The sequence below is a fragment of the Budorcas taxicolor genome, chromosome 15 (assembly GCF_023091745.1).
Source record: "Budorcas taxicolor isolate Tak-1 chromosome 15, Takin1.1, whole genome shotgun sequence".
NCBI lineage: Eukaryota > Metazoa > Chordata > Mammalia > Artiodactyla > Bovidae > Budorcas > Budorcas taxicolor.
In genome coordinates, this window is record NC_068924.1 from 53874931 (window position 1) to 53900396 (window position 25466).

At 36.7% G+C, this 25466-nt stretch overlaps 1 protein-coding gene across 1 annotated transcript in view; it reads right to left on the reverse strand.

The window, feature by feature from the left end:
- Positions 1-258: 258 nt before the first annotated feature.
- Positions 259-25466, reverse strand: part of THAP12 (THAP domain containing 12) — a 28566-nt gene continuing 3358 nt past the window's right edge. Inside the window, exons 2-5 of the mRNA XM_052653366.1 lie at positions 13405-13525; positions 9641-9748; positions 4557-4593; positions 259-3078 (exon numbers count right to left, since the gene is read on the reverse strand). Of these exons, the coding sequence (XP_052509326.1) occupies positions 1145-3078; positions 4557-4593; positions 9641-9748; positions 13405-13525 (2200 nt within the window). The 3' untranslated portion in view covers positions 259-1144. The remainder of the gene's footprint in view (positions 3079-4556; positions 4594-9640; positions 9749-13404; positions 13526-25466) is intronic.

A 25466-nucleotide genomic window follows, 5' to 3' on the forward strand; every position in this document is an offset into this window, starting at 1 on the left:
TTATGTAAAAATTAACTATATCAGGGGTCATATAACATATAATATTTTAAAAGTTAGATAAATCTTACATTTAATGACTTCACAATTTAAATAGGTTTTTAAAGAACTTATCTTCAATTGTGAAGGTGATATTTTTGACAAGAGAATTTTATCACAAGAATCTGTTTTGTCCACACCAAAAAAAATATATCTGAACTTTACACAAAATTCACATTTTATTTAGGTTGAAATAAACTATACAAAATTGATTTTCTTCACCAAAAATAACAGCAATATTTTCTGTATTATTCCTAGATAAACTACAAAACACTTATTTTTGTAGACTTTCTAGGCTTTGCTTGTAAATCAAGATGAGGCAGTAGATAGAGTCATGGAAAAAGCAGAAGAAAACAGACAAATCAGCTGTCAGTATCCATGGCCTCTGATCCTTTCTTGACCATGAAACTGAAGTGTTCAACACATACCTGCCAAAAAGCTTACAAAGACGTAGGCTCAATAAAGGAATGTAAACAGCAATACCAGATGGGGAACAACAATGGCAGGCTCTTCCATTCAAATTTTAACTTGTTGCTTTAACTTCATTTGATAAAGAGAAAATCTACACTGAAATCCTTGTTGGACAAGCTAACACGTTTCTCTTATAGTCTGATAATTTTCTTAACTGTCCTTTACAGATTTTTAATAGCAGACTTATAACTCCTATTATTTAAAAGTCAGTCATGAGCTTCACTGTAACATTTTACAAAATGCATTCCTTCCTCCCATACCTCCTGTAATTTTATTTTTTCAAAGATCTGATAACTTAATACCTGACAATTTGATCCACAGTGATAAACGTAATGTCTAAAATCACTTAACTAAAACAATTCCAAAGTGCCATTAGCAGAGATCACATAAAACTGTAATATGGTACTTTCAATGCTATCTTCTGGAAGAACAGTTAGGTCTCCAAAGCATGGGCATTCGAATAGGCCACTTAAACAGGCAGATTATCAATGACTAATGTACTCAACGGGAGGCCTACAGGTCAAGATATTCAGTGATTAAGCGGCCTACCCTTACAACTTTTCTGTAAGATATTTTTTAATTTCTCACATTTTTTTTTGAATATCAAATATAAGAGACAGTCTAGGTTAAAAGTCTTTTAGGTATTTTCAATGGTTTCTGAATTATCTGTAGGAAGCTCTGACTTACTTGTATACAGTTTGATATATGTATCCACCATTAAATCCAAATCGTGTTTTATATCAAAATTTATGTTAAGCAAAGCCAAGTTACTTGATCTTTGATCTGTCAAAGTGTTCCTCAAGTATGCTTTGAGACGCTTTCGCCCATTTTCATAGCGTTCATTCTCAACTTTCATCACAGGAAGAATACACAAGACTTTCAGCAATGCGTAAACATTAGGGAAAAACTTGATGTCTGGCAGATGAAGGGCTTCATAAATAGTGGATGGAAGTTCTATATCTTTCCCTCTGTGTTTCCATTTGATTCTCCAACAATGCAGCTCAGCAGAGAGTGTGTCAGGATTAGGTAAGTCACTTCGGTACATGTCAGCATGGTGCTCCTCTGATGTATTGAATTTGAGCTGTCCCATGACAGAGGGTACCAGGGATAAGCATTTAAGCGCTTTGAGGTGCTGTTCTGAGAATATATCCTTCAGTTCCTGAATAATGTGTTCCACAGTTGGAACACTTAGAGTTTCTTTATAATAACTCTCAGAGGTTAGCTGAGATTCCAGGTTACTGTGCTGAGCTCTGCGAAATTTCCCTGGGAGTTTCATCTGAATATCAAGTTTGGTTGCCAAATTTGTGGCTTCCTCAAACCAAAATTCATGATAAACTTCAATATTTTCCATCACTTCATTTAGTGAATGTAACACTGCAGTCAAGCTACTGGCTGCAAAAAAGACATCAGAGGTTTGCCCCTGAAGATTTTTCCCAAAAGCTCTTGTAAAAGATAAAACATTTTTAAGAACAACAATGGTAACAATGAAATCAAAATCTGTTACCGCACTACAGAGCACAAATGCTCGGCCAGCTATACAGTTATTCCATCTAACGTTTGTGTCACTATTTATACCATCTAAACATAAAACAAGTGCTTGTAGGAGGTCCACTAAGATTTCAAAAGCATCATGCCTGCCTGTCCACTGAGAATGGCAAATTTCCTTCAGTTCTTTGCCCCTTTCTTCATTGTTCTGAAAGAGGACAGAAATTACACTTTCAAGCTCTAAAAGCAGTTGTGGTGATCGATGAAAAAAAGAACAAACTTCTTCGATTGTTCCTAATGCAACAGATACTCCCATAACAGGCACTGATTTTGCCAACCACATATTTAAGGCACAGGAAGAGCAGAGTGTGTAGATAGCTTGGGGATATTTCTCTAAAAGTCTAGAAGCAACAACTTTCATTTTGGATGAAAATCCACTAGATACAATGTAAGCCTGGCCACGACAGTACTCCATGTTTAATCCCCATTTCTCAGTTATTGTAGTGTGAAATTTCACAGCCAAAATTTCTGCATCAGCTTCATAAGGCAGGAAGCCTACGAATTCCTCTCTCAGGTTGTGAGCTTCATCGACAAACCTCACCAACACAGGCAGGTGCTCTTCCCCTGCTATGTCCACCACATCATCAGTGATGATGGAAAAGAAGTGAGAATCTCTTACTTCCCTGAGGGTTTCTTCCCGAATGCAGCTCTCACAGATCTCCAGCATCTGTTTCTGCTGTGTTTTGGAACAGAACAATGTGTTAACTGCTGTTGTCTCAAAGCGCTTTCTCAGAACCTCTTCACCAGAATTGATCCGGCACTCTAGCAGTGCTTGAAAGTTATCAGGAGTAAAAAGACCTTCTGGGATTTCATCAGCTTCATGTCCATCTAGAGGTATGTTTTGTTTTCCCATAAGAATCAAAATTTCAAATAAAGATTTTAAATATTCTTTGTTTTCCTTCTCTTCAAGAGTTAAAGGTAAAATGTCTTCATCCTGCTCTTCACCCCCTTCTTCTGCACTGGGATTCTGAGCATTGCTGTTGTTTATTTCCTTATGTTTTGGTTCCTGTTCAGAAGTTTCATCAACTGGAAAACAAAGAATTAATTTTATAAGCAGGTTCATAAGGAATCATACAAACAAAAAATTACATATTTGACTGGTTAAATATTTAAAATTCACAAATTCATTCATTCAACACTCACGAGGCACCTACTAGACCACAGACTAGGATGCAGAGATTAAATTAAGACACACTCTAGTGGAGGAGACAAATACTGTGAATGAATATATATTCATCCTACATGTCAATGCTATTATGAAAGGAACAATTTCTTATAAATTTAAGAAGGCACATTACATATACAGAGTAATAACAGTCCACGCCGTCACAAAAAGGACCGGAAGGACTAACATTTACTGAGGCACTGTATTGTCCTCTTATATGTAGCAGACTGCTCCCTCTACAGGCATGTTATCAACCTCATTTACAAATGAGGACAGTAAATAACTGCCAAGGTCAGAGACAGAGGTGAAAATTCAAATCCAAGCTTGTCTGGCTCCAAGGTCCATGCTGACACTTTTAAGCAATACCTTTATATGGGAGATGAGACCATATACTACAAATTATATTCATGCAATTTCTAGGGCACTATTAGTATATTATTAATAGAAATCTCTTCATATGTAGATGGGAGAACTGAAGCCCTGAGGTTAAGGGTTCTGACCATAGTCATACTCTCACAACCCTGTAAGTCCTGGCCCCTGTGGCCCCTTTTTTAACCATCAGTTTTTAACCATCATGGGTTCATAGAAGCTCCAAAACAAAATGAATGTGTAGTTCCCCAAATCTGGCACCCTGTTTCAAGACACAGATATCCTTCATTCCTTTCTTTGCCTGACTCCATGTCTCTTCAGCTATAAAGGGGGAAAATAATAGTACTTACCTCAGGGCTACCGTGAGAATTACATGAATTAATATATGCAAAGCTCTTAATGACTTGGCACACAGTAAGCACTCAGTAAAAAGTTGGGTTAATAATAACAGCAGTAGTAGGAAGAGATAGGAAAGGAAGATTAAAAGTAAAAATTGGTAAGAACAAAACCCCATCTAGTCCTCATTTTCTGGTGACACAGTTCAGACATCAGCACCTGGAGAACAGCTACTGTGACTCTTACTCTCTGTAAAGCCAAGTATCTCAACAGCACTGAGTCTTTAAATTTTTACCAAGAACTTAGTATGCACCACAGGTGGCATGGACAGAGATTCGGCTCCTTTCCTTCCCTACAGTGAGTGAGATACTTACTCTGCCTTGTGCCCTACCACACTGGGAGCACCTAGTGGAAAGAGAGAAGGCCAAGTACATGGCATAGTGGTACTCAATAAAGACTAACTGAGCTAAGATTTTATCTCACAGACAATTCCAGACCACAGGACAATGCCTACCACACTCTTACATCATTCTCACAATAGGTTTTTGGACATAAAACATATTTATTTGTCCTTACCAGGTCAAGGCCTTTTAAAAAGGCATTCAGAAGTTGAGTCATTAACACTATCACTTACTTTTTTTCTGTTTCAGTGTCCTGATTTCATCTTCACTCTAAATGATAAGAAAAAGAGAAAAAAATATCTTTAAGAAAACTGAACTCCAGTATATCATCACAGACTCAAGTAAAAAGCATATTATGAGTCAAATTTAATTCTTTTTTTTTTTGGCCATGCCATGCAGCATGTGGAATCTTAGTTTCCTGACCAGGAACTGAACCTGTGCCCCCTGCAGTAGAAGTATGAAATGTTAACTACTGGACCACCTGGAAAGTCCCAAATTTAATTCTTTCAAGAGCATAAATTCTTCATAAAGAATACATTCTTCAAACAGACAGATGACAAGCAAACTAGAATCATCTGCTAATGACTCCAAGTTTATAATAAAATACTAGAGGGTAAAGAATACATCATTTAAGTACTTAATGCCTAAATCATCATAACTTGAGGTTACAAGTATGTGCTGGCTAATACAAGGCATGAACGTATATGACGGCATTTAAGGTCAAACTCAAGGTCCATAAATCATGCCCCTCTCCCCTAGTCTAACCTCAGGGGATGTCATGTAAAAGGGAGTTGCTGGAGTCCAGAACCTAACACAAAAGCTGTGAGCAATCTCTGAGAAGCAGAAAGTGACAATGCCAAAATGGAAGAGAAATGGATATAAATAGCATAGAGAGCCAAGTGGCATATTCAGGCTTAGACTGAGGGAGAACTTTCCAAATGTGTCCTTTTCTCCCTCTAACCCACTGTAATTATTAGCTCACACCCCACCCCATTACTATTGTAGGGCATGAAAGCAGCAGTACCAGTGACAGCTAGAGACAGCAGGGTACCTGCTGGGCAGCACAGGACATGGTACTGAAAAAAGGTGAGCAGGTTAGCCAGTCTGGAACATTCCCTCCTTATCCTATGGGCTGTGGAGTTACAAGGATGGCAGATCTGGAAGTGAGCCTGCTGTAAGATATCTGAGGTTCTTTGAGGGGCAGAGAACAGGAAATGATAGCTACAGGATGGGAAGTGATTGAGCTCCTCACCCCTGCTTCATATTACTAAGAAGAAAGCAGATGTGCAGTGTCAGCACTCATTTATGAGAAGTCCCAGAAAAAAAACAGAGCGGAAGAAAAGCATGAAGAAATAAAAACTGAGGATTCCTCAGAACTGTACAATGTAAGTCTGGATAAGAAAAAACCTCACATTCAGATATAGTTTAGTCAAATTTGAAATATCAAATATAAAGAAAATATTTAAAGGAGAAAAAAAGCATTCACCTAAAAAGGAACAAGAATGAGACTGGCATTGATGTCAACAGCAATAATGGATGAAAAAAATTAGAAAATATCACATAGAATATACATACCCTCTATGCATCAAATATTTGGGGACAAAAAGTTTTACAAAATAAACCCATGTCTAGAAACTAAAAACAAAAACAATCTTATGTTAAAGAAGTAGGGGAAATTACAAAACAGTCACAGTTGAACAATGAAAGCACTACATGTCTAAAATTGCAGGATACAGCTAAAATATAGACATTTATAGCTTTGAATACACATAAATAAGTTAAACATTCAAGAAGTTAAAGAAGAGCCAAACAATAAATTCTTCAAATCTAGCAGAAATCAATAAAATAGCTCATAAGTACAGCAATCAGTGATAAAACTCACTACTGTTTCTTTGAAAAGACTATTAAAGTTATTTTAGGAGCAGAGAAAGGCAAGCAGCCTAAAACTCTAGGTGAAGCTCATAAAGTTTTGGAAACATAAGGCACAAGAAGAAAGAGAAACAAATAAATGAACAGAAATGGTAATCAAAATATTCCCTCATCCACCCAAAGCCCTCTGATGGTTTTACCAAGTTCAACCTAACTTTCAAGAGCAGACAATATCTACCTTATATAAGTTTTTCTAGGAAAATTAAAAGAGAAAAAAAATGTTATCTAACTCATTTTATGAAGCCAACAGATCCCTGAATATCATAACTGTGTAAGAAGAATACATGAAAAGAAATTACAGGCCAAGACTTATAAACGCAAAACTGACCAACTAAATCGAACAGTATATGAAAATTAAAAGAAATATACTGCAGTCATTTAGGCAAAGATGGTTCAACATCAGCAAATCCATCAATGTTATTCACTAAGCATTAAAGAAGGGGGGTAAAAAAGAACAGATACAATGAAAATACCAATAAGCTCCATAAGTTAAGACAAAAAAATAACCTCTTAATATGAGGACTAAAAGAAAATAAAGGGTATTTCTTTAACTTGATAAAAAAAAAATTACTTAACAATACCAATGGAAACATCACATTTAATGGAACAAGACAAGTGTACCAGCCATGACGTTCCTGGGACTACTCGATAGAGTACTAGAGACAATCCTGACCAAACAGTAAGACAGGCAACGGAAAACATTAAAATTGGAAGACTGAAAGAAGAGGCAAATCTGTTCTTATTTATAGATGATACAATCAACTACACACAAAACCCAGTAGACTATTAGAATTAACCTAAAAAAAACGATCTTCAAAATTGGTGGCGGGACTTTCCTGGTGGACCAGTGGTGAATCTGCCTTGCCACGCAGGTAGCACACGTTTGATCTCTACTTGGGGAACGAGGACCCCACATGCCACAGAGCAACTAAGCCCTTGTGCCACAGGAACGGAGTCTGCACACCACAATCACACAGAGTCTGTGGACCACACTAAAAGACCCCGCGTGATGCAGCCAAGATCCCATGAGCCTCAACTAAGACCCCACACAGTCAAACAAATAAATAACTTTTTTAATTGGTGGAAACAATCTCTTAACCAGAAATACGTAATCTTACCCTAACTTAGCAAGTAATTAAGGAAGGATGTACACGTTCTCTTCTAAAAAACAACAAAAATCTTGAAAATTTTTCAAAATTTTTACTCTCTGCACTTCTAAATTATTATACTTTTTCTTTTTTCAGTGCTTATTTACTTGGCTGCGCTGGATCTTAGTTGCAGCACACGAGATCTCGAATCTTCACTGCAGCATGTTGTTTAGTTGCTCAGTCATGTCCAACTCTTTTCGACCCCATGGGCTGTAGCCCATCAGGGTCCTCTGACCATGGGATTTCCCAGGCAAGAATACTGGTGTGAGCTGCCATTTCCTTCTCCAGGGGAGCTTCCTGACCTAGGGATTAAACCCGAGTCTCCTGAAAGTCTCCTATATTCCAGGCAGATTCTTTTACTGCTGAGCCACACTGCAGCATGCAAAATCCTTTAGTTGCGTGCGGCATGTGGGATCTAGGTCCCTGATTAGGGAGTAAACCTGGGCCCCCTGCTTTGGAAGTGACGACTCTTAGCCCCTGGATCACCAGAGAAATCCTGTTTTGAAAGTCTTTTCAAAGAACTAGTAGCTTTGTCAATGACTGCTCTGCTACTTGATAGCTATTTTATTGGTTTTTTTCCATTCATGGATATGACTAATTAACATTGTAAAAATATTAATTCAAAGTATTTATAATGAAAATCTCAACAGAATTTCTAGAATATGACAAAAGGATTCTCAAATTCACATGCCAGAATAAAAGTCTACAAATAGCTAAGACAACTTCGAAAAAGAAGATTTAAGAAATCACTCTATTTGAAAATTATATAATCTAAAGCAATGTAAGGGGCAGCATCTTATCCAGACTGATTAACAGACTATGTTGGGAAAACCTGATCCCTATAAATAGAAAGGTAAATTAGATCTCTACTGGACACTATACAAATTCAAATGGATCAAAGATCTGATTACAAAAGGTAAATATAGAAGAAAATGAGGAGAACTAGACAAATGTTATCTTTGAGAAGCACATAGCCAATGGATTGAAATGACTCATTAAGTACAAGAGCACGGATACAAAATGGAGGAAGGTGGGAATGGTTATAAGGAAAAAAAAATAAGGGGCTTCCTGGTGGCAATGATGACAGAAAACCATGGCCTGAGGAGTCTGAGTAATTTCATTTTGTTCATCTGAGGTCAACAAAAAACAGGTAGGTTTTAAGGATATCAAAGGTTTATAAAAAACATGCACAAAGATGCCATACAGAGAGACTTAAAAGCTTTTATAAACCCTGTGAGTACTTAATAGTGATGGAATCCTTATCTCTAGTAAAACTACCCATGTCCTAACTTTCACTCTTTCCCTTTATTAATACCTTTGTGCCAAAATATTCTAGAAATATACCTCAGTCCCACTTTCTTTACCACAAAGGAAGCAGTGAGTTTTTTTTCCTGCTTTCCTGGAGGAAAATGATCTACGAGCCCATAATTAACAGCATGAAATTAACATGAAATTAAAAGACGCTTACTCCTCGGTTATAACCAACCTAGACAGCATATTAAAAAGCAGAGACATTACTTTGCTGACAAAGGCCTATCTAGTCAAGGCTATGGTTTTTCCAGTAGTCATATATGGATGTGAGAATTGGACTATAAAGAAAGCTGAGCGCTGAAGAATTGATGCTTTTGAACTGTGGTGTTGGAGAAGACTCCTGAGAGTCGTTTGGACAGCAAGGAGATCCAACCAGTCCATCCGAAAGGAAATCAGTCCTGAATATTCCTTGGAAGGACTGATGCTGAAGCTGATACTGCAATACTTTGGCCACTTGATGCGAAGAGCTAACTCATCTGAAAAGACCCTAATGCTGGGAAAGATACAAGGCAGGAGGAGGAGCCAACAGAGGATGAGATGGTTGGATGGCATTACTGACTCAATGGACATGAGTTTGAGTAAACTCTGGTAGTTGTTCATGGACAGGGAGGCCTGGCATGCTGCAGTCCATGGGGTGGCGAAGAGTCGGACATGACTGAGCAACTGAATAGAACCAAACTGAATTAACAGCACACTTTGGCTCAAGTCAACAAGTATCAACTGGCTAAACTTAAGGAAGATTTTCCAAAGCAAATACTAAAACAGACTGAACACCTTAGGTCTATGCTACTTCAATAACCATGGCATTAATCCCCCATAATGCTACACCTGATATAGAGAGTAACTTGGTTCAATATTAACATGAATGCATCTATACTAGATTTCATAATATTATAGAGGATAGAAAAGCTGGAAGCACACTGACATACCAGTTCTTTTATTCGTTTTCTGTGTCTACTATGTGGATTATTCAAATGGCTGGTAAGATCGAATATTGTTGGTATGGCATTATCTCGGAGAACTGTCCTGTAAGGACTCTGAAAAAGAAAAATGTGTTAAGGCAGAAACAGTCCTTAAAAATACATTACACACAAACAAAATTGATTGTTAATGATTTCCCCAGTACTACTTCAACTCCAATTCTAAAGTGTAGAGACCTGCAGAATTGATGATGTCAGTCCAGATCAGCTAATTATTTCTAACTCCTTTTACATTTGTCCTTCTGGCAATCTTATAAATGAAGGAACTGAACTGATGATAGGCATAAAAAGTAAAATGTATTTGTATTATATATACATTTTTCTAATTCAGTCTTCTAGCTACTTTTCTGTTCTTCCATGAGCCTACAAAGCAAAGCAGGCACAGAAGTTTCTCAAATAAGCTATCCTCTTATAGGTTTCATAATAACTCTTCCTCCTTTACCTGCCATTCACTGTTCTTTCGCTACTATTACTGAGAAGCATTAAGGCACTGTGAAATAATACTGACGAGGACCCAAGAGACCAAGAGCTTCCCTGGTGGCTCAGACAGTAAAGAATCTGTCTGCAATGCAGGAGAACCAGGTTTGATCCCTGGGTTGGGAAGATACCCTGGAGAAGAGAATTGCTACTGACTCCAATATTCTTGTCTGGAGAATTCCATAGACAGAGAAGCTGGTGGGCTACAGTTCATGGGGTCAAAATGAGCTGGACACTACTGAGCCACTAATACTTTCACAGGAGGCTCAGGGGCTAGTCCTTATTCTACCAGTGACTCACTCTGAGACCCTAGACAAATACTTTTCCTTTCTACAGTCAGTTTCTTCTTTTGAATAAAACTCAGGTATTGAATTAGATGAAGTTATTCACACACTAATGATCATAATGCTCATCATTTCAGTTACCCAACCACCTATACTTTTTCATAATTGACTCACTTTTCTAACTAACAAAATCTTAAGGAATAAAAACTATAAAATAATGATTTGATAAGCTAGTTATATTTTTAACACATATTACAAAATTTAAGATAAAAACTGACTCATGTGCCACTTAATATCATTTATATGTCACAAGTTATACACATAATCACATTTTTACAAACACTGAACCAGGTATTTCTAAATTTCCTTCTAATTATAATATTCTTATCACTGAAGGGTGACCACTCTCTATCCTTATAAACTAATTCAATCCGACTAGAAGCTGGATGCAAATTTAGATGGTGACAGTCTCCTACAGCCAGACAGACCAGAGGTCAGGTAGGGACAAGAAGTTTATTAAGAGGCAGAGTAACAGATGAATAACTGCTACTACATTCCCTTAGCTAGTCCAAAGAAACTGTGCCTTTAATGTCTTCCCAAATTTGCACTGATAAAAACAAAACACGCTTCAGTTTAAAAAGCTTTTGTGGGAGCAATGATTGTTTCAAAGCTAATAAAGCAGATTCAAAGTATACATCAAACCAAAGTAAAAATCCCCATATTTTTTTTAACTCAACGAAAGGAGGTTAGGAAAATATGATGGAAAAATATATAATTAAAGAGAACACACAAGTTTTATCTAAGGAACTGTTAAACACATTTGAGAAGAATTTCTATTTCTATTCAATATTTTCTAGTTCAATCACAAGCCTCAGGGAAAACACAAAGAAGAAAATCTATTTCTTAATGACATTCAACTTCTAGTGCTGGGCCAATTATCCTCAGTCTACTATGGAGTTTGAATCAGGGATTGATATGGTACACAATCACTGAAGGGCACAAACACAATACTATACCCTAAGTGCTTTAGCTTTCCTGCTTGGCCAACATCTCAAAAAGCAAAACCATATCCATATACAGAGTGAAGTCTTGATATCTTCCAATTAAATAAACAGAAGAGGGATAAAACACTATGAAGAACTTAAAAAATTCATATAAAATTAATCTATAAAGCAAAGGTATTATAGACCAAAAAACAATACATGAATAAAAAACATGCAATATTTGTACACCTACTCATAAGTAGCCATGCCAAAAAAGGCTACATTCTATTCCTGTGCATGACAATTTTTATTCAGTATCAAAATTTAATCTTTAACTGCTGAATGAGGCTTGAATATAAAGTAATGATCTTACTTTAGCATCAGAGATAATATTTAGCTTTGGTTGAACTAACCACAAATGTCTACTGATGAGATCTTAAATGCCAAACTAATGAATTCAAAACTCTTAACAACATTTGGGTATAAATATTAGATAATCCAGCTTTTAACAGCAATATCTTCTATATGTGGAGAATGAAAATCTCTCACATTTGTAATAACTGATTCAAGATTAAAAAATTATGTGGAAATTTAAAAAGTGAAAATAGTTCTGTTCTATGCTCTGACTAAACAAGAATAGAAGTGAACTATATATTTTATATTTCTCACATTAATCTTGTTGGAATTAACTGATTAAGAAATGGTATTTATTAATAAAATAAAAATTTAAAAATGCATATGGTGTGTGTATCCAAAATAATTTGGGATATTTTAATTTAATGTCAAGAACATACAGTTTGCCTTTTAAACATATGAAATCTTTGATTTTGATCATTACCCTGTTAACAAAGCAAGGCAAAAATATCCCTCAAATATTTGTGATTAAACTGTTGAACCGGAATAGGCTCACCTCCCAATGACTTCACAAGTATCTGCTTCAATTAATTTTGAGAAATAAAATAACCCAATCATTCTTTAGTTTTCTGATGCCTCTGCAAAATGTATCTGAAAAAAATATCAAAATAAATTGCTGCATAACAATATATAGTGTATCTTCAAATTAAGTTTATGTCTATCCCAATAACTGATGACAGTTATGCCTAAACAAGAATATTTGTTTTCATACCTAAGCAAGAATACTTAACAAAATTGTCTTCCTAACTAGTTTCGTGCTGTGATTCATGGGGTCGCAAAGAGTCGGACACAACTCAGTGACTGAACTGAACTGAACTGAACTAGTTTTTAAAGTGTTTCAAGTCTGCTTTATTTCAATCAAATCTGTCTTTGTGTGCCTTTTACGAATCAAAACAGTAACAGAATCACAGACGGTTAAAAATCTTAGACCTCAGGAATTATTTGGTCTAAATTCTTCATTAGAAATTGACGCTAAGAGAGGAGAAGTGACCTGGACAAATTTACAGTTAACTGTAATAAGATGGAGAAATTCAGGTCTTGATATGAAATTGCAAATTACTGATGAAAATGTTTTCATCACATGAACTGTATGATTTGCTTCTTGTTGTATCCAGCACATAAAAATCAAGGGTAGGTTCTAACAGTACACACAAAAATTTGCAAAGAGCTCTATCCCTTGATGAAGATTTCACTCATATAAAAGCTCTAGAGAAGCTGTTCCAAATAAAAATGCCAAATTCACCTTAAACATACACATTTATAATCATCTAAAATTTTCTGAAGGCTACAAAAAAAGTTTAAAAAGTGGTGACCTTTGATAAAGTGGGAATGGGGCATCAGAAATAGAAGGGTTAAAACACACACACACATATACACAAAGGTTTTTAAGAACAAAACAGGTACTATTAAGTTCCAAATCTGTCTTCATCTTAAAGGAAAAAAAGTGGCAGGGTGTAAGGATACTCTTTAACATTAATATATAAAGATTTACATTTCCAACCAAATAGTGAGTGAAAACGAAACAAACAAAAAAGCAAACCCTCTGCTTACTTACAGTTCTGCAGATCATAGAAGTTTCAAAGTGTTTGGCACACAATCGATAATGTTTATTTAGTTGATCAGGTGTTTTATCTTCTAAGTCTGCTCTCCTACAGTTCTCCACCCACTTCTGGCATCTACAAAAATAAAGCCAAAATAAAACTACAGAATATGAGCTTAACATTCAAATTTCAGCATTCAGTTTTAAGGTAAATACCTATTATGGATAATAGATTTCTGCTCCTCTAGACACAAAAAATATAACATGATTTGGAGCAGCTGATTAACAACAAAATGAGAGCTGGTAGAAACCTCAGAAATCATTTAGTACATTCATTTACAGACAAGGTTAAGAAGTAACTTGTCAGAGTCATATACAAAATTAGCAGTAAAACTAGAACTTAAACTTGAATCTTTCAACTCCCAGGACATCCTAGCATCAGAGAGGACTTAATGATCAGCAGTACAAGCAAAAAACTGCACAACCAAAAGGCCAGTGGCTTGACACTCCCCTTAGGATTTCAACTTAAACAAGCATATGAAAACACATTGTCACTGTAGAAAATTACAAAGTAGATGTTCTATAAATAACTAGAGTTTATTATGGAAGCATAATGGCTATATTCATCTGCTTTATTATAAACATGATTATCTACAATGATATGTGCAAACTAGATTGTAAGCTCCATGAATGCAGGGATTGTGTCTACACAATCTAGTACACAGATGGTGTTAAGAGATAGTGACTGAGACAAAGTCCATGTCCTCTTGGTGCTTAAATACCTGTAGGAAAAAATTAACATCATCTTCATCATCATAATGCTTATTAAGCACTTATGAAGAGCCAGCTGCTGCTGCTGCTGTTTAGCCACTAAACCATGTCTATTTGTGACCCCATGGACTGTACCAGACACTGCTCTAAATTGTTTTCAAAGAGGATAGAAATGTTCTATGCACCTAAAAGAGCAAAACTAAGCTCTTGGTAGAAATTTCAGGAAAACAAAATTACCATGGTGAAATGTTGATTATCTAACCTAAAATTGTAAAGCATTTCATTTGACCAAGAGGTATTAATTACTATACACAGTAAGGATGCCTAAGATGTCTGTATTTTAATCACATTCTTACATAGTTGTACAATGTGATTATAAATATTTTGATGTCAACATCTAAATTATTGGGTATAAAAACTCACTATAAAACAATTGCCATATTGCTAGAGTTAAGTTTGTTTCTTAATTCTTAAATCTCTGGAGATCTTCCACACAGAACATCACTGTCTGTATTATTTCTGAACCAAATTGAAATGAAGGCTGAACTAAAGGCTAAATTGAAATAGCCTTCTGATAAAAACAAGACTCAGATTCAATCAAGAATAAGTTGAGCAGTTCAGTTCAGTCAATGAGTCGTGTCCAACTCTTTGCAACCTCGTGAAATCACAGCGCACCAGGCCTCCCTGTCCATCACCAACTCCCGGAGTTCACTCAAACTCACATCCATCGAGTCGGTAATGCCATCCAGCCATCTCATCCTCTGTCATCCCCTTCTCCTCCTGTCTCCAATCCTTCCCAGCATCAGGGTCTTTTCCAATGAGTCAACTCTTCGCATGAGGTGGCCAAAGTACTGGAGTTTCAGCTTTAGCATCAGTCCCTCCAATGAACACCCAGGACTGAATTCCTTTAGCATGGACTGGTTGGATCTCCTTGCAGTCCAAGGGCCTCTCAAGAGTCTTCTCCAACACCACAGTTCAAAAGCATCAATTCTTCAGCGCTCAGCTTTCTTCACAGTCCAACTCTGACATCCATACATGACCACTGGAAATACCATAGCCTTGACTAGACGGATCTTTGCTGGCAAAGCAATGTCTCTGCTTTTGAACATGCTATCTAGGTTGGTTATAACTTTCCTTCCAAGGAGTAAGCGTCTTTTAATTTCATGGCTGCGATCACCATCTGCAGTGATTTTGGAGTCCAAAAAAATAAAGTCTGACACTGTTTCCACTGTTTCCCCATTTATTTGCCATGAAGTGATGGGACCAGATGCCATGATCTTAGTTTTCTGAATGTTGAGCTTTAGGCCAACTTTTTCACTTTCATCAAGAGGCTCTTTAGTTCCTCTTCACTTTCTGCCATAAGGGTGGTGTCATCTGCATATCTGAGGTTATTGATATTTCTCCCGGCAATTTTGGTTCCAGCTTGTGCTTCCTCCAGCCCAGCGTTTCTCATGATGTACTCTGCGTATAAGTTAAATAAGTAGGGTGACAATATACAGCCTTGACATACTCCTTTTCCTATTGGTGATAGAAGCAAGGTCCGATGCTGTAAAGAGCAATATTGCATAGGAACCTGGAATGTCAGGTCCATGAATCAAGGCAAATTGGAAGGGGTCAAACAGGAGGTGGCAAGAGTGAACATCGACATTCTAGGAGTCAGCGAACTAAAATGGACTAGAATGGGTGAATTTAACTCAGATGACCATTATATCTAGTACTGTGGGCAGGAATCCCTCAGAAGAAATGGAGTAGCCATCATGGTCAACAAGAGTCCAAAATGCAGTACTTGGATGCAATCTCAAAAATGACAGAATGATCTCTGTTCATTTCCAAGGCAAACCATTCAATATCATGGTAATCCAAGTCTACGCCCCAACCAGTAACGCTGAAGAAGCTGAAGCTGAACGGTTCTATGAAGACCTACAAGACCATCTACAAGTAACACCCAAAAAAGATGTCCTTTTCATTACAGGGGACTGGAATGCAAAAGTAGGAAGTCAAGAAACACCTGGAGTAACCGGCAAATTTGGCCTTGGAGTATGGAATGAAGCAGGGCAAAGACTAATAGAGTTTTGCCAAGGGAACACACTGGTCATAGCAAACACCCTCTTCCAACAACACAAGAGAAGACTCTACATATGGACATCACCAGATGGTCAACACCGAAATCAGATTGATTATATTCTTTGCAGCCAAAGATGGAGACGCCCTATACAGTCAGCAAAAACAAGAATGGGAGCTGACTGTGGCTCAGATCATGAACTCCTTATTGCCAAATTCAGACTTAAATTGAAGAAAGTAGGGAAAACCACTAGACCATTCAGGTATGACCTAAATCAAATCCCTTTTGATTACACAGTGGAAGTGAGAAATGGATTTAAGGGATTAGACCTGATAGAGTGCCTGATGAACTATGGACGAAGGTTCATGACACTGTACAAGAGACAGGGATCAAGACCATTCCCAAGAAAAAGAAATGCAAAAAAGCAAAATGGCTGTCTGAAGAGGCTTTACAAATAGCTGTGAAAAGTTGAGCATAGGGCCCAAGGAACTACACCTACTTGTTCCACATCAAATACCTAGAATAAATCTAATGAAAGATGTATAAGACTTCTAATAGAAAATACTTTTAATTTTTATTGTTTCTTTTAGAAAAAAAATTTAAATAAATAAACGGAGCTATACACAAGTTCATGGACTGGTACACTGAATCCTAAAGATATCAATTCTTCTCAAAATGATTTATTTATTTAATATAATCACAATCTCAAGAAGTTCTTTTATGCATGTCTCTGTGTGAGAGAGAGAAATAACAAAGATCATTCTAAAACTTTTTATACAGAAATTCAAAGGATCAGCATAGTCAAGACAATCTTGGGGGAAAAAGTTGAAAGACCTATCTTACCAGATAGACTTATTATAAAGCTTATTAAAACTGTGGTATTGGACTTCTCTGGTAGTCCAAAGGTTAAGACTCTGAGCTTCCACTGCAGGGGATGTGGGTTTCATCTCAGGCCGGGGAATTTCACATGACTCAAGGTGAAGTCAAAAAATACAAAATAATAAAATAAAAATGCATATATCTTTTAAAAAAAGTGTGATATTGGCACAAAAACAAACAAAAAAGTAGAACAAAATGGACAGCTGTGGATGCTTAAGACAAAGGAATCATTGCACAGCGGTAAAGTTAAAAGTTTTCCAATAGTTCTGAACTGGCCATCCATATGGGAAAAAACTAATCTTGACCTGCACTTTCATCTACGGAAAATAAATTCCAAGTGAATTATAGGCCTAAATATGAAAGGTAATACAATACAGTTTCTAAAAGATAACATAAAAGACTATCTTAATCACCTTGACACAAAGAACTCTTAAAAAGGCAACAGAAAAAAAGTCTAGAGGAAAAGATGAGTAAATTAGGCTACTTTATAGTTAATAACTTATTCATTAAAAGAATCATTAAAGAGTGAAATGGCAACCCACAAAATGGAAGAAGAGATCTGTAATATACCAATCTAACAATGAACTCATATTCAAAATATGTATGAAGAACTCCCTACAAATAATTCAGACAATCTAATATAAAAATGAGAAACTTGAATTGGCCAACACACATGAAAAAAAAATGCTCAGTAAAAAGAAAAATAAAAATTTTTTAAAAGCTCAATCTCACTAGTCATTAGGAAAATACTAATTAAAACTGTAACTAAATTATTAGCACATACTCATAAGGATGAGTACAATGTAAAAGAAATAACATCAAATGTTGATGAGAAGGTGAAACAACTTTGCCCATTAAGGATAGAAAGGATAAACTGTGGTATACTATTACATACAGACTACTATTTTGGCAATGGAATGAATGAACTAGCTAGATCTCACAAACGTGTTGAGCAAAATAAGTCAGGAGTACATACTATAGGATTCCTTTCATATCAAGTTCAAGGGTAGGCAAAACTCATACATGGTGATTGTACAGAAAAAGATTTCTGTAACACAGCAGGCCTCAAGTTGCTATCTTCAGAAAGACTTCTTTGTAAGGCTGGTCTTTTGGCTGATGTTGGAACTTGGCTTCTCTACACTGATATAAAAATTTCCTCTAACTGATAAGCTGACTTTTAGTGCCTTGACTGTTCATGCAAACAGTATGACTTTTAATCAAAGTCTGTCCTTTTTCTGGGAGTCTGGAATTTTAGCATATGCTAAGCAGAGAGTGTCTAAGTGACCAGAACTCAATAAAAACTTTGGGCACTGGGTCTCTAAGGGCTTCTCTGGCGCAAATGCTGCATTTTCACTGCTGGAGAAAAGTGGACTCTGAGTGACCAGACATGCGAGGGAGAGAACATAAGGAAGACTACAAACAGATCCTTCCAACTCTACCTCTGTCTTTTCCCTCTCTTAGGATGCAGATGTGTGCTCTTACTACATCGCTGTAAGAAACATTAGCTGTGAGTACAACCATATACTTAGTACAACTATATAGTGAGTTCTATGAGTCCAAGTGAATCTCTGAATATGGGGGTGGCTTGGAGACCCCCTCAACATAGTAATGATAGTGAGAACAATGGATACATTTAGGGAGAGGTTAACAACCAGGAGTGGGCACTTTCTGAGGTGCTGGCAATGTTTTCTATCTTGAACATGACCTGTGTATATTTACCTTACAAAAATTCATAAAATTCTAGACTACCATTTTTGCACTTTTCCCTATGGATGTCATATACCAATAAAACAGCTTTCCCTCACTCTTCCCCTCCCCGTCAATAGCCAACTAATCTAATGTGCATGTAGTTAAACAGTGCCTACCATGGGGGAGAGTAGGATAATAACTGAAAGGACCACAAGGGAGAGGAAGTTTAGGATGTTAGTAATATTCTTTTTTTTTTAAATCTGGGCAAAATTTTCATGGACATGTTACTCTGAAAATCTAACAAGCTATATACTTATGATTTGCAATGTTCTGTGTATATATGCTTTACATCAATAAGTTATAAAAATTACATATGACCACAAGTCTTTTTTTTTACACATACATATATTTGTGTACATGTTAAAATGTGCACTTCTACAGTTATCTCAACCTTTTTTTAAAACTAATGTCTTCCCTGTCCTAGCTCTCCCTGTCACTGTTCTGTGTCCTTTTTTTTCCCTTGGCACAGCGGAATGATTCCCCACGTCCATCAACTTCCAAACTGGTCTTACCTTTCTGTGACCTCTTCTCCAAGTGGAAAATGCTTTAAAAAACCAATTTGAGAATACTATCTTTCTCTGATTAAGATCCTTTAGCGACTTCCCATTACTCTTAGGATAAAGAACCAACTCCTCATGAGTCTTACAAGATTCTGTACAATCTAACCCTTGTTTTCTTTTCCCTCTTCATATCACACCACCCTTCCACTTTAGTACCTCACATGCCTTATTTCAGTTTCATGAATGCACTGTGATTCCTTTTATCATAGGGCTGTTCCCCATGCTGTTTATTCAACCTAGAATACTCTTCTTGTTGCCTTTTCCCACTTCCTTTGCACAGGAAAATCTATGCAAAGATCTGTCTTTAGATCTTCACTCAAATGTCACTTACTGAGGAAAATTTTTCAGATTTGAAAAAAAGTACGTACATCACACACAAACACCCAGGTAGGTAAGACTATTCTACCTCCATGTACAGTAGTCTCCCCCTTATCCATGGGGGATATATTCCAAGACCCTCAATGGGTGCCTGAAACCATGTACAGTTCTGACCCCTATAAATACTATGTTTTTCCAATACTAATGGGTAGGTAGTGTATACAGTGTGGATAAGCTGGACAAAGGGATGATTCACATCCAGGACAGGACAGAGTGGGCCGGTGTAAGATTTCATCATAGCTACCCAGAACAGCTAAAGGTTATGAGTTTCATCCTGCCAAATCCAAAGGTCACTTCCTATCTTCAACTTAATCACCCTTTCAGTACCAGTCAACCATTACTGACCACTCCTTTTTAAGGTTTGAAATTTTTTCTTTCAATGGCCTCCTACTAATGCAAGATTTCCAAAACATATTCCAAAGAACACTAGTCAAAGAAATGCTCCAACTAAAAACAAAGGAGGTTTCATGGTCAAATAAATTTGGATAATATTACATACTTTATCCTACATTTGGGGTTTTAGATACTTCTCGGGGATCTTGAATAATTTAGCTAACCTCTCTGTGCCTGCTTTTCTCATCTGAAAGCAGAGACTATCTCAAAATTTATTGCAAGGGTTAACTGAAATAGTCTACATAAAACACACAGAATAGTGCTTGACACACAGAATATGAAGCATTCTATAAGTATTATTGTTATTATTACAATTCGCAGCATTGTTTGGAGGATTAAATAAGATCATATGAAAGTACTTTAAGATTGTATCTTATAGAAGTGATTCTCAAACATCATCGTCTCAGGAGCCCTTTACCCCTTAAATTATTGAGTAACTAAAGAAATTTTGTTTACACGCATTTTATCTATCAATATTTATGACTACAGAAACTGCAACTTAGAAATTTAAAAATATTAGTTTATTAAAAATAGCAATTCCATTACAAGTTATCATAGATAACATTTTAATTAAGTAACTACATTTTCCAAAACAAAAACCATTTAGTGAAAAGAATGGCACAGTTCACCATCTTTGCAAATCTCTTTTATGTCTAACTTTATAGAAGAAAGCTACAGTCTCACATCTGCTTTTGCATATAATCTGTTGCCATACTTTGTTTTGGCTGAAGTACAAGAAAGAAATGACTTCTCAATGATATGCAGTTTAAAAGACTATTACAATATTCCTGTTCCCTACATAATTGTGGATGTTCTTTGATAGGACACCGAAACTCCACAAGCGGTGGTTTCTTAAAGATTAGCTGCAATGTGGAATCTGAAACCAGACCAATGAGCCTTTGCATACTGCTTGATTAAAATCCACTAGTCTAACTTGCACTTTGAATAGAACTTTCATCCACGTATGTCTTTGTAAAATCATGAATTTATCAGTTTGGAAAATCTTAGTAAGTTTGGCAGACTGGCTAAATGGTAACACATTTCATGATTTTTTTTTTTTAAAGTCACATTTATCAATATCACCACTGATCTCATCAGAAAAGTCTCATTAGAGAGTTGTCTAGCTCAAGATAATGAATATAAATTTTCCAAAATTCTAACTTTTGCTTGAATGCTTGGCTATCAGTTGTTTTTCTTTAAGTGGCAGGCTTATTTTGTTCATTTCCAAGAAAATGTCTACAAACACCTATATCTGAAGTCATACTTAGAAAATTTTGTAAAACACAATATATAACTTCTCTGAGTAGTGACTTCATAATGTTATAAAGTCCCTGAAAAACTCCATGGTACACTACTGAGATAATGAGCACAAAAAAGGCAAATAATGTCAGTGTTATTATGAAGTAGTTTTCACCTTTTTGACTCCCTGAAAGGGTTGTGGGGACCCTCCTGAATTCCTGGAAACCACCATTTTACGTTGTACGCATTAGAGTATATCAACTCTCAGTTAACTTTGATTAAACTACCAAAGAATCTTATAAGACCTCACTACCTCAGGGGAAAGTCAGTACTGTCTGAGAAGAAAAAAGAATGTTTCAACTGCCCAGTTCAGTTCAGTTCAATCGCTCAGTCGTGTCCGACTCTTTGTGACCCCATGAATTGCAGCACACAAGCCTCTTGATGAAAGTGAAAGAGGAGAGTGAAAATGCTGGCTTAAAGCTCAACATTTAGAAAACTAAGATCACGGCATCTGGTCCCATCACTTCATGGGAAATAGATGGGGAAAGAGTGGAAACAGTGTCAGACTTTATTTTGGGGGGCTCCAAAATCATTGCAGATGGTGATTGCAGCCATGAAATTAAAAGACGCTTACTCCTTGGAAGAAAAGTTATGACCAACCTAGATAGCATATTCAAAAGCAGAGACATTACTTTGCCAACAAAGGTCCATCCAGTCAAGGCTATGGTATTTCCAGTGGTCATGTATGGATGTGAGAGTTAGACTGTGAAGAAAGCTGAGTGCTGAGGAATTGATGGTTTTGAACTGTGCTGTTGGAGAAGACTTTTGAGAGTCCCTTGGACCGCAAGGAGATCCAACCAGTCCATTCTGAAGGAGATCAGTCCTGGGTGTTCATTGGAAGGAATGATGCTGAATCTGAAACTCCAGTACTTTGGCCACCTCATGCGAAGAGTTGACTCATTGGAAAAGACCTTGATGGTGGGAGGGATTACGGGCAGGAGGAGAAGGGGACGACAGAGGATGAGATGGCTGGATGGCATCACCGACTCAATCGACGTGAGTTTTGAGTGAACTCCGGGAGTTGGTAATGGACAGGGAGGCCTGGCGTGCTGTGATTCATGGGGTCGCAAAGAGTCGCACACGACTGAGCAACTGAACTGAACTGAACTAACCTTATCTTCCTGCCACTGCCCTAAGGTAAGTTGATTATATACATATATATATATTTAAAGTGCATTATTGCTACCTCTTCTAAACCAATATGAGGTATTAGGGTATGAAATTCCACAGAGTGCCATGTATTAATTATACTCTTGAATTTTAAGTTACTTCTAAAAAGCTGTTTTTAAAAGTGTGCACAGGGACTTCCCCGGTGGTACAGTGGGTAGGAACCCATCTGCCAATGCAGGGGACATGGGTTTGATCCCTGATCCAGGAAGATTTCACATGCCACAGGCAACTAAAGCCAGTGCACCACAAATACTGGAGCCCGCATGCTCTAGGGCCTGCGAGCCACAACTAATGACCCCCTGTGTCACAGCTACTGAGCCCTGTGCACCCATGCTCTGCAACAAAAAACCACAATGAGAAGCCTGTGCACCGCAAGAAAGAGTACCCCTCACTCACTGCAACTAGAGAGAGCCTGCGTGCAGCAACAAAGACCCAGGGGACCAAAATTCTTTTTTCATGTACATGGAATTTATAAATAAAATGAATGGGAAATATACTATTTAACAGCATTAAGTATATTTATATTTATGCTTAGTTAACAATGTGAGTTAACTTTTGAATAATAGATGGGCTGGCAATGTCACCTTTTATCAACCCTCCCTACAACCCATTTACAGAAGGAAAAAAAAAAACTACAACCACTAACCCTAACAATACAATTATTAATTCAGTAAGCAACTCTGGAAACTATTTCTTTATTATAATAAACTGGGCAGGCTGAAAAATTGTCAAATACAGTAGAATTTGAAATCCTATAGTATTGATTTTTGGTTCTGATACAAAGTTAAGACCTTTAATACATTAAGCAAAATTTGACAGACATAAAAGCACTAGTACTGTATGACTGACTTAGATAATATGAGTATAAAGTACCTAAAACAGAAAAATTCATGAAGACTGAAAATGGACTGGGGTAAAAAGTTACTGCTTAATAGTTAAGTTTTTGCTCAGGATAATGAAAAAGGCGTGGAAGTATACAGTGGTGATGAATGCAGAACACAATGAATGGTAACTAATGCCATTGGATTATACACTCAAATATGCTTTTTAAAAAAATGATTAAAATGGCAAATTTTACACTACTGCCATTTACATAAGGTACTTGAGCATACATGGATTTTGGTATCCGCAGGGGATTCCTGGAAACAATCCTCTACAGACACCAAGACACACCTGCGTATTTTTATCAAAAAAATTTTAAATTAATAACATGATACACCAAAAGCCACTTAACTGCACATTTTAAAAACGTGAATTGTATGGTATGCGAATATCTTAATAAAGATGTTTTTAAAAGAGTTTTTAAAGAGCTCGTAATTTGGTCATGAAATACTCAAAGGGCTCTTACATACAGGTTGGTGCAAAAGTAATAGCCGTCTCGCATTGTTGAACTTTGCTGTTTGACAGTGGAATACATTCTTATACAAATGTGGCTATACATCATTTTAATGCTACCCGTCTGATCCACTACAGCTTTCTGAATCCTGGTGAAACTATTACATCTGAGAAGTACGCTCAGCAAATCAGTGAGATGAACCAAAAACTGCAACGCCTGCAACCAGCATTGGTCAACAGAATGGGACAATTCTCCACAGCACATCACACAATCAACGCTTCAAAAGTTGAATATACTGGGCTACGAAGTTTTGCCTCATCCGCCATATTCACCTGACCTCTCATGAACCAACTACTACTTCTTCAAGTATCTGGACAACTTTTTTGCAGACAAAATGCTTCCACAACCAGCAAGAGGCAGAAAATATTCTCCAAGAGTTTGTCAAATCCAGAAGCACCATTTTTTATACTACAGGAATAACAAACTTATTTCTCATTGGCAAAAATGTTTTGATTGTAACTGTTCCTCTTTTGATTAATAAAGATGTATTTGAGCCTAGTTATAATGATTTAAAATTCACAGTCGAAAACCACAGTTACTTTTTCACCAACCTAATAAAACAGGGCAGAGTCCAGCGCCAGTCCCTGACAGTCCAGTGGTTAAGACTCTACTGCCACTACAGGGGACACGGGTTCAATCCCTAGTCAGAGAACTAAGAGCCTGCGTGTCACAAGGCCAGGCCAAAAACCAAATTAAAAAATAGATAAAACAGGACACAGCTTTGTTCGCTGTCACCTGAGAACAAAAGACCTCTAAAGCATAAATTATAAGGGGGAGGCACATTTCCACTCGACACAAGGAAGAAACAATAGTCAATGCTCAAGTATTCCCTCACAAAACTGTAATTCAAAAGACACATGCACCCCCATGTTTATAGCAGCGCTATTCACAATAGCCAAGACATAGAAACAATCTAAATGTCCATCGAAAGATGGATAAAGAAAATGAGGTACATATCTATAATGGAATACTACTCAAGACATAACAAAGAATTTAACAATATCATTTGCCGCAACATGGATGGACTTAGAGATTACCATACTAAGTAAGTCAGAAAAAAAAAGACAATACCATATGATATCACTTATATGTGGAATCTAAAACACAACACAAATGAACCTATCTACTAAAGAGAAACAGACTCACAGACATAAAGGACATACCTGTGGTTGCGAGGAGGGTTGGACTGGGAGTTTGGGGTTAGCAGACACAAACTATTACACATAGAATGGATAAACAGCAAGGTCCTATTGTGTAGCACAGGGAACTACATTCAATATGTGATAAAACATACTGTAAAAGAATTTTTAAAAGAATGTCTGTACTGGAAAAAATTTTTAAAAGTGTATGTGTGTGTGTGTGTGTATATATATATATATAACTAAATCACTTTGCTGTGTAGCAGAAATAATACAACATT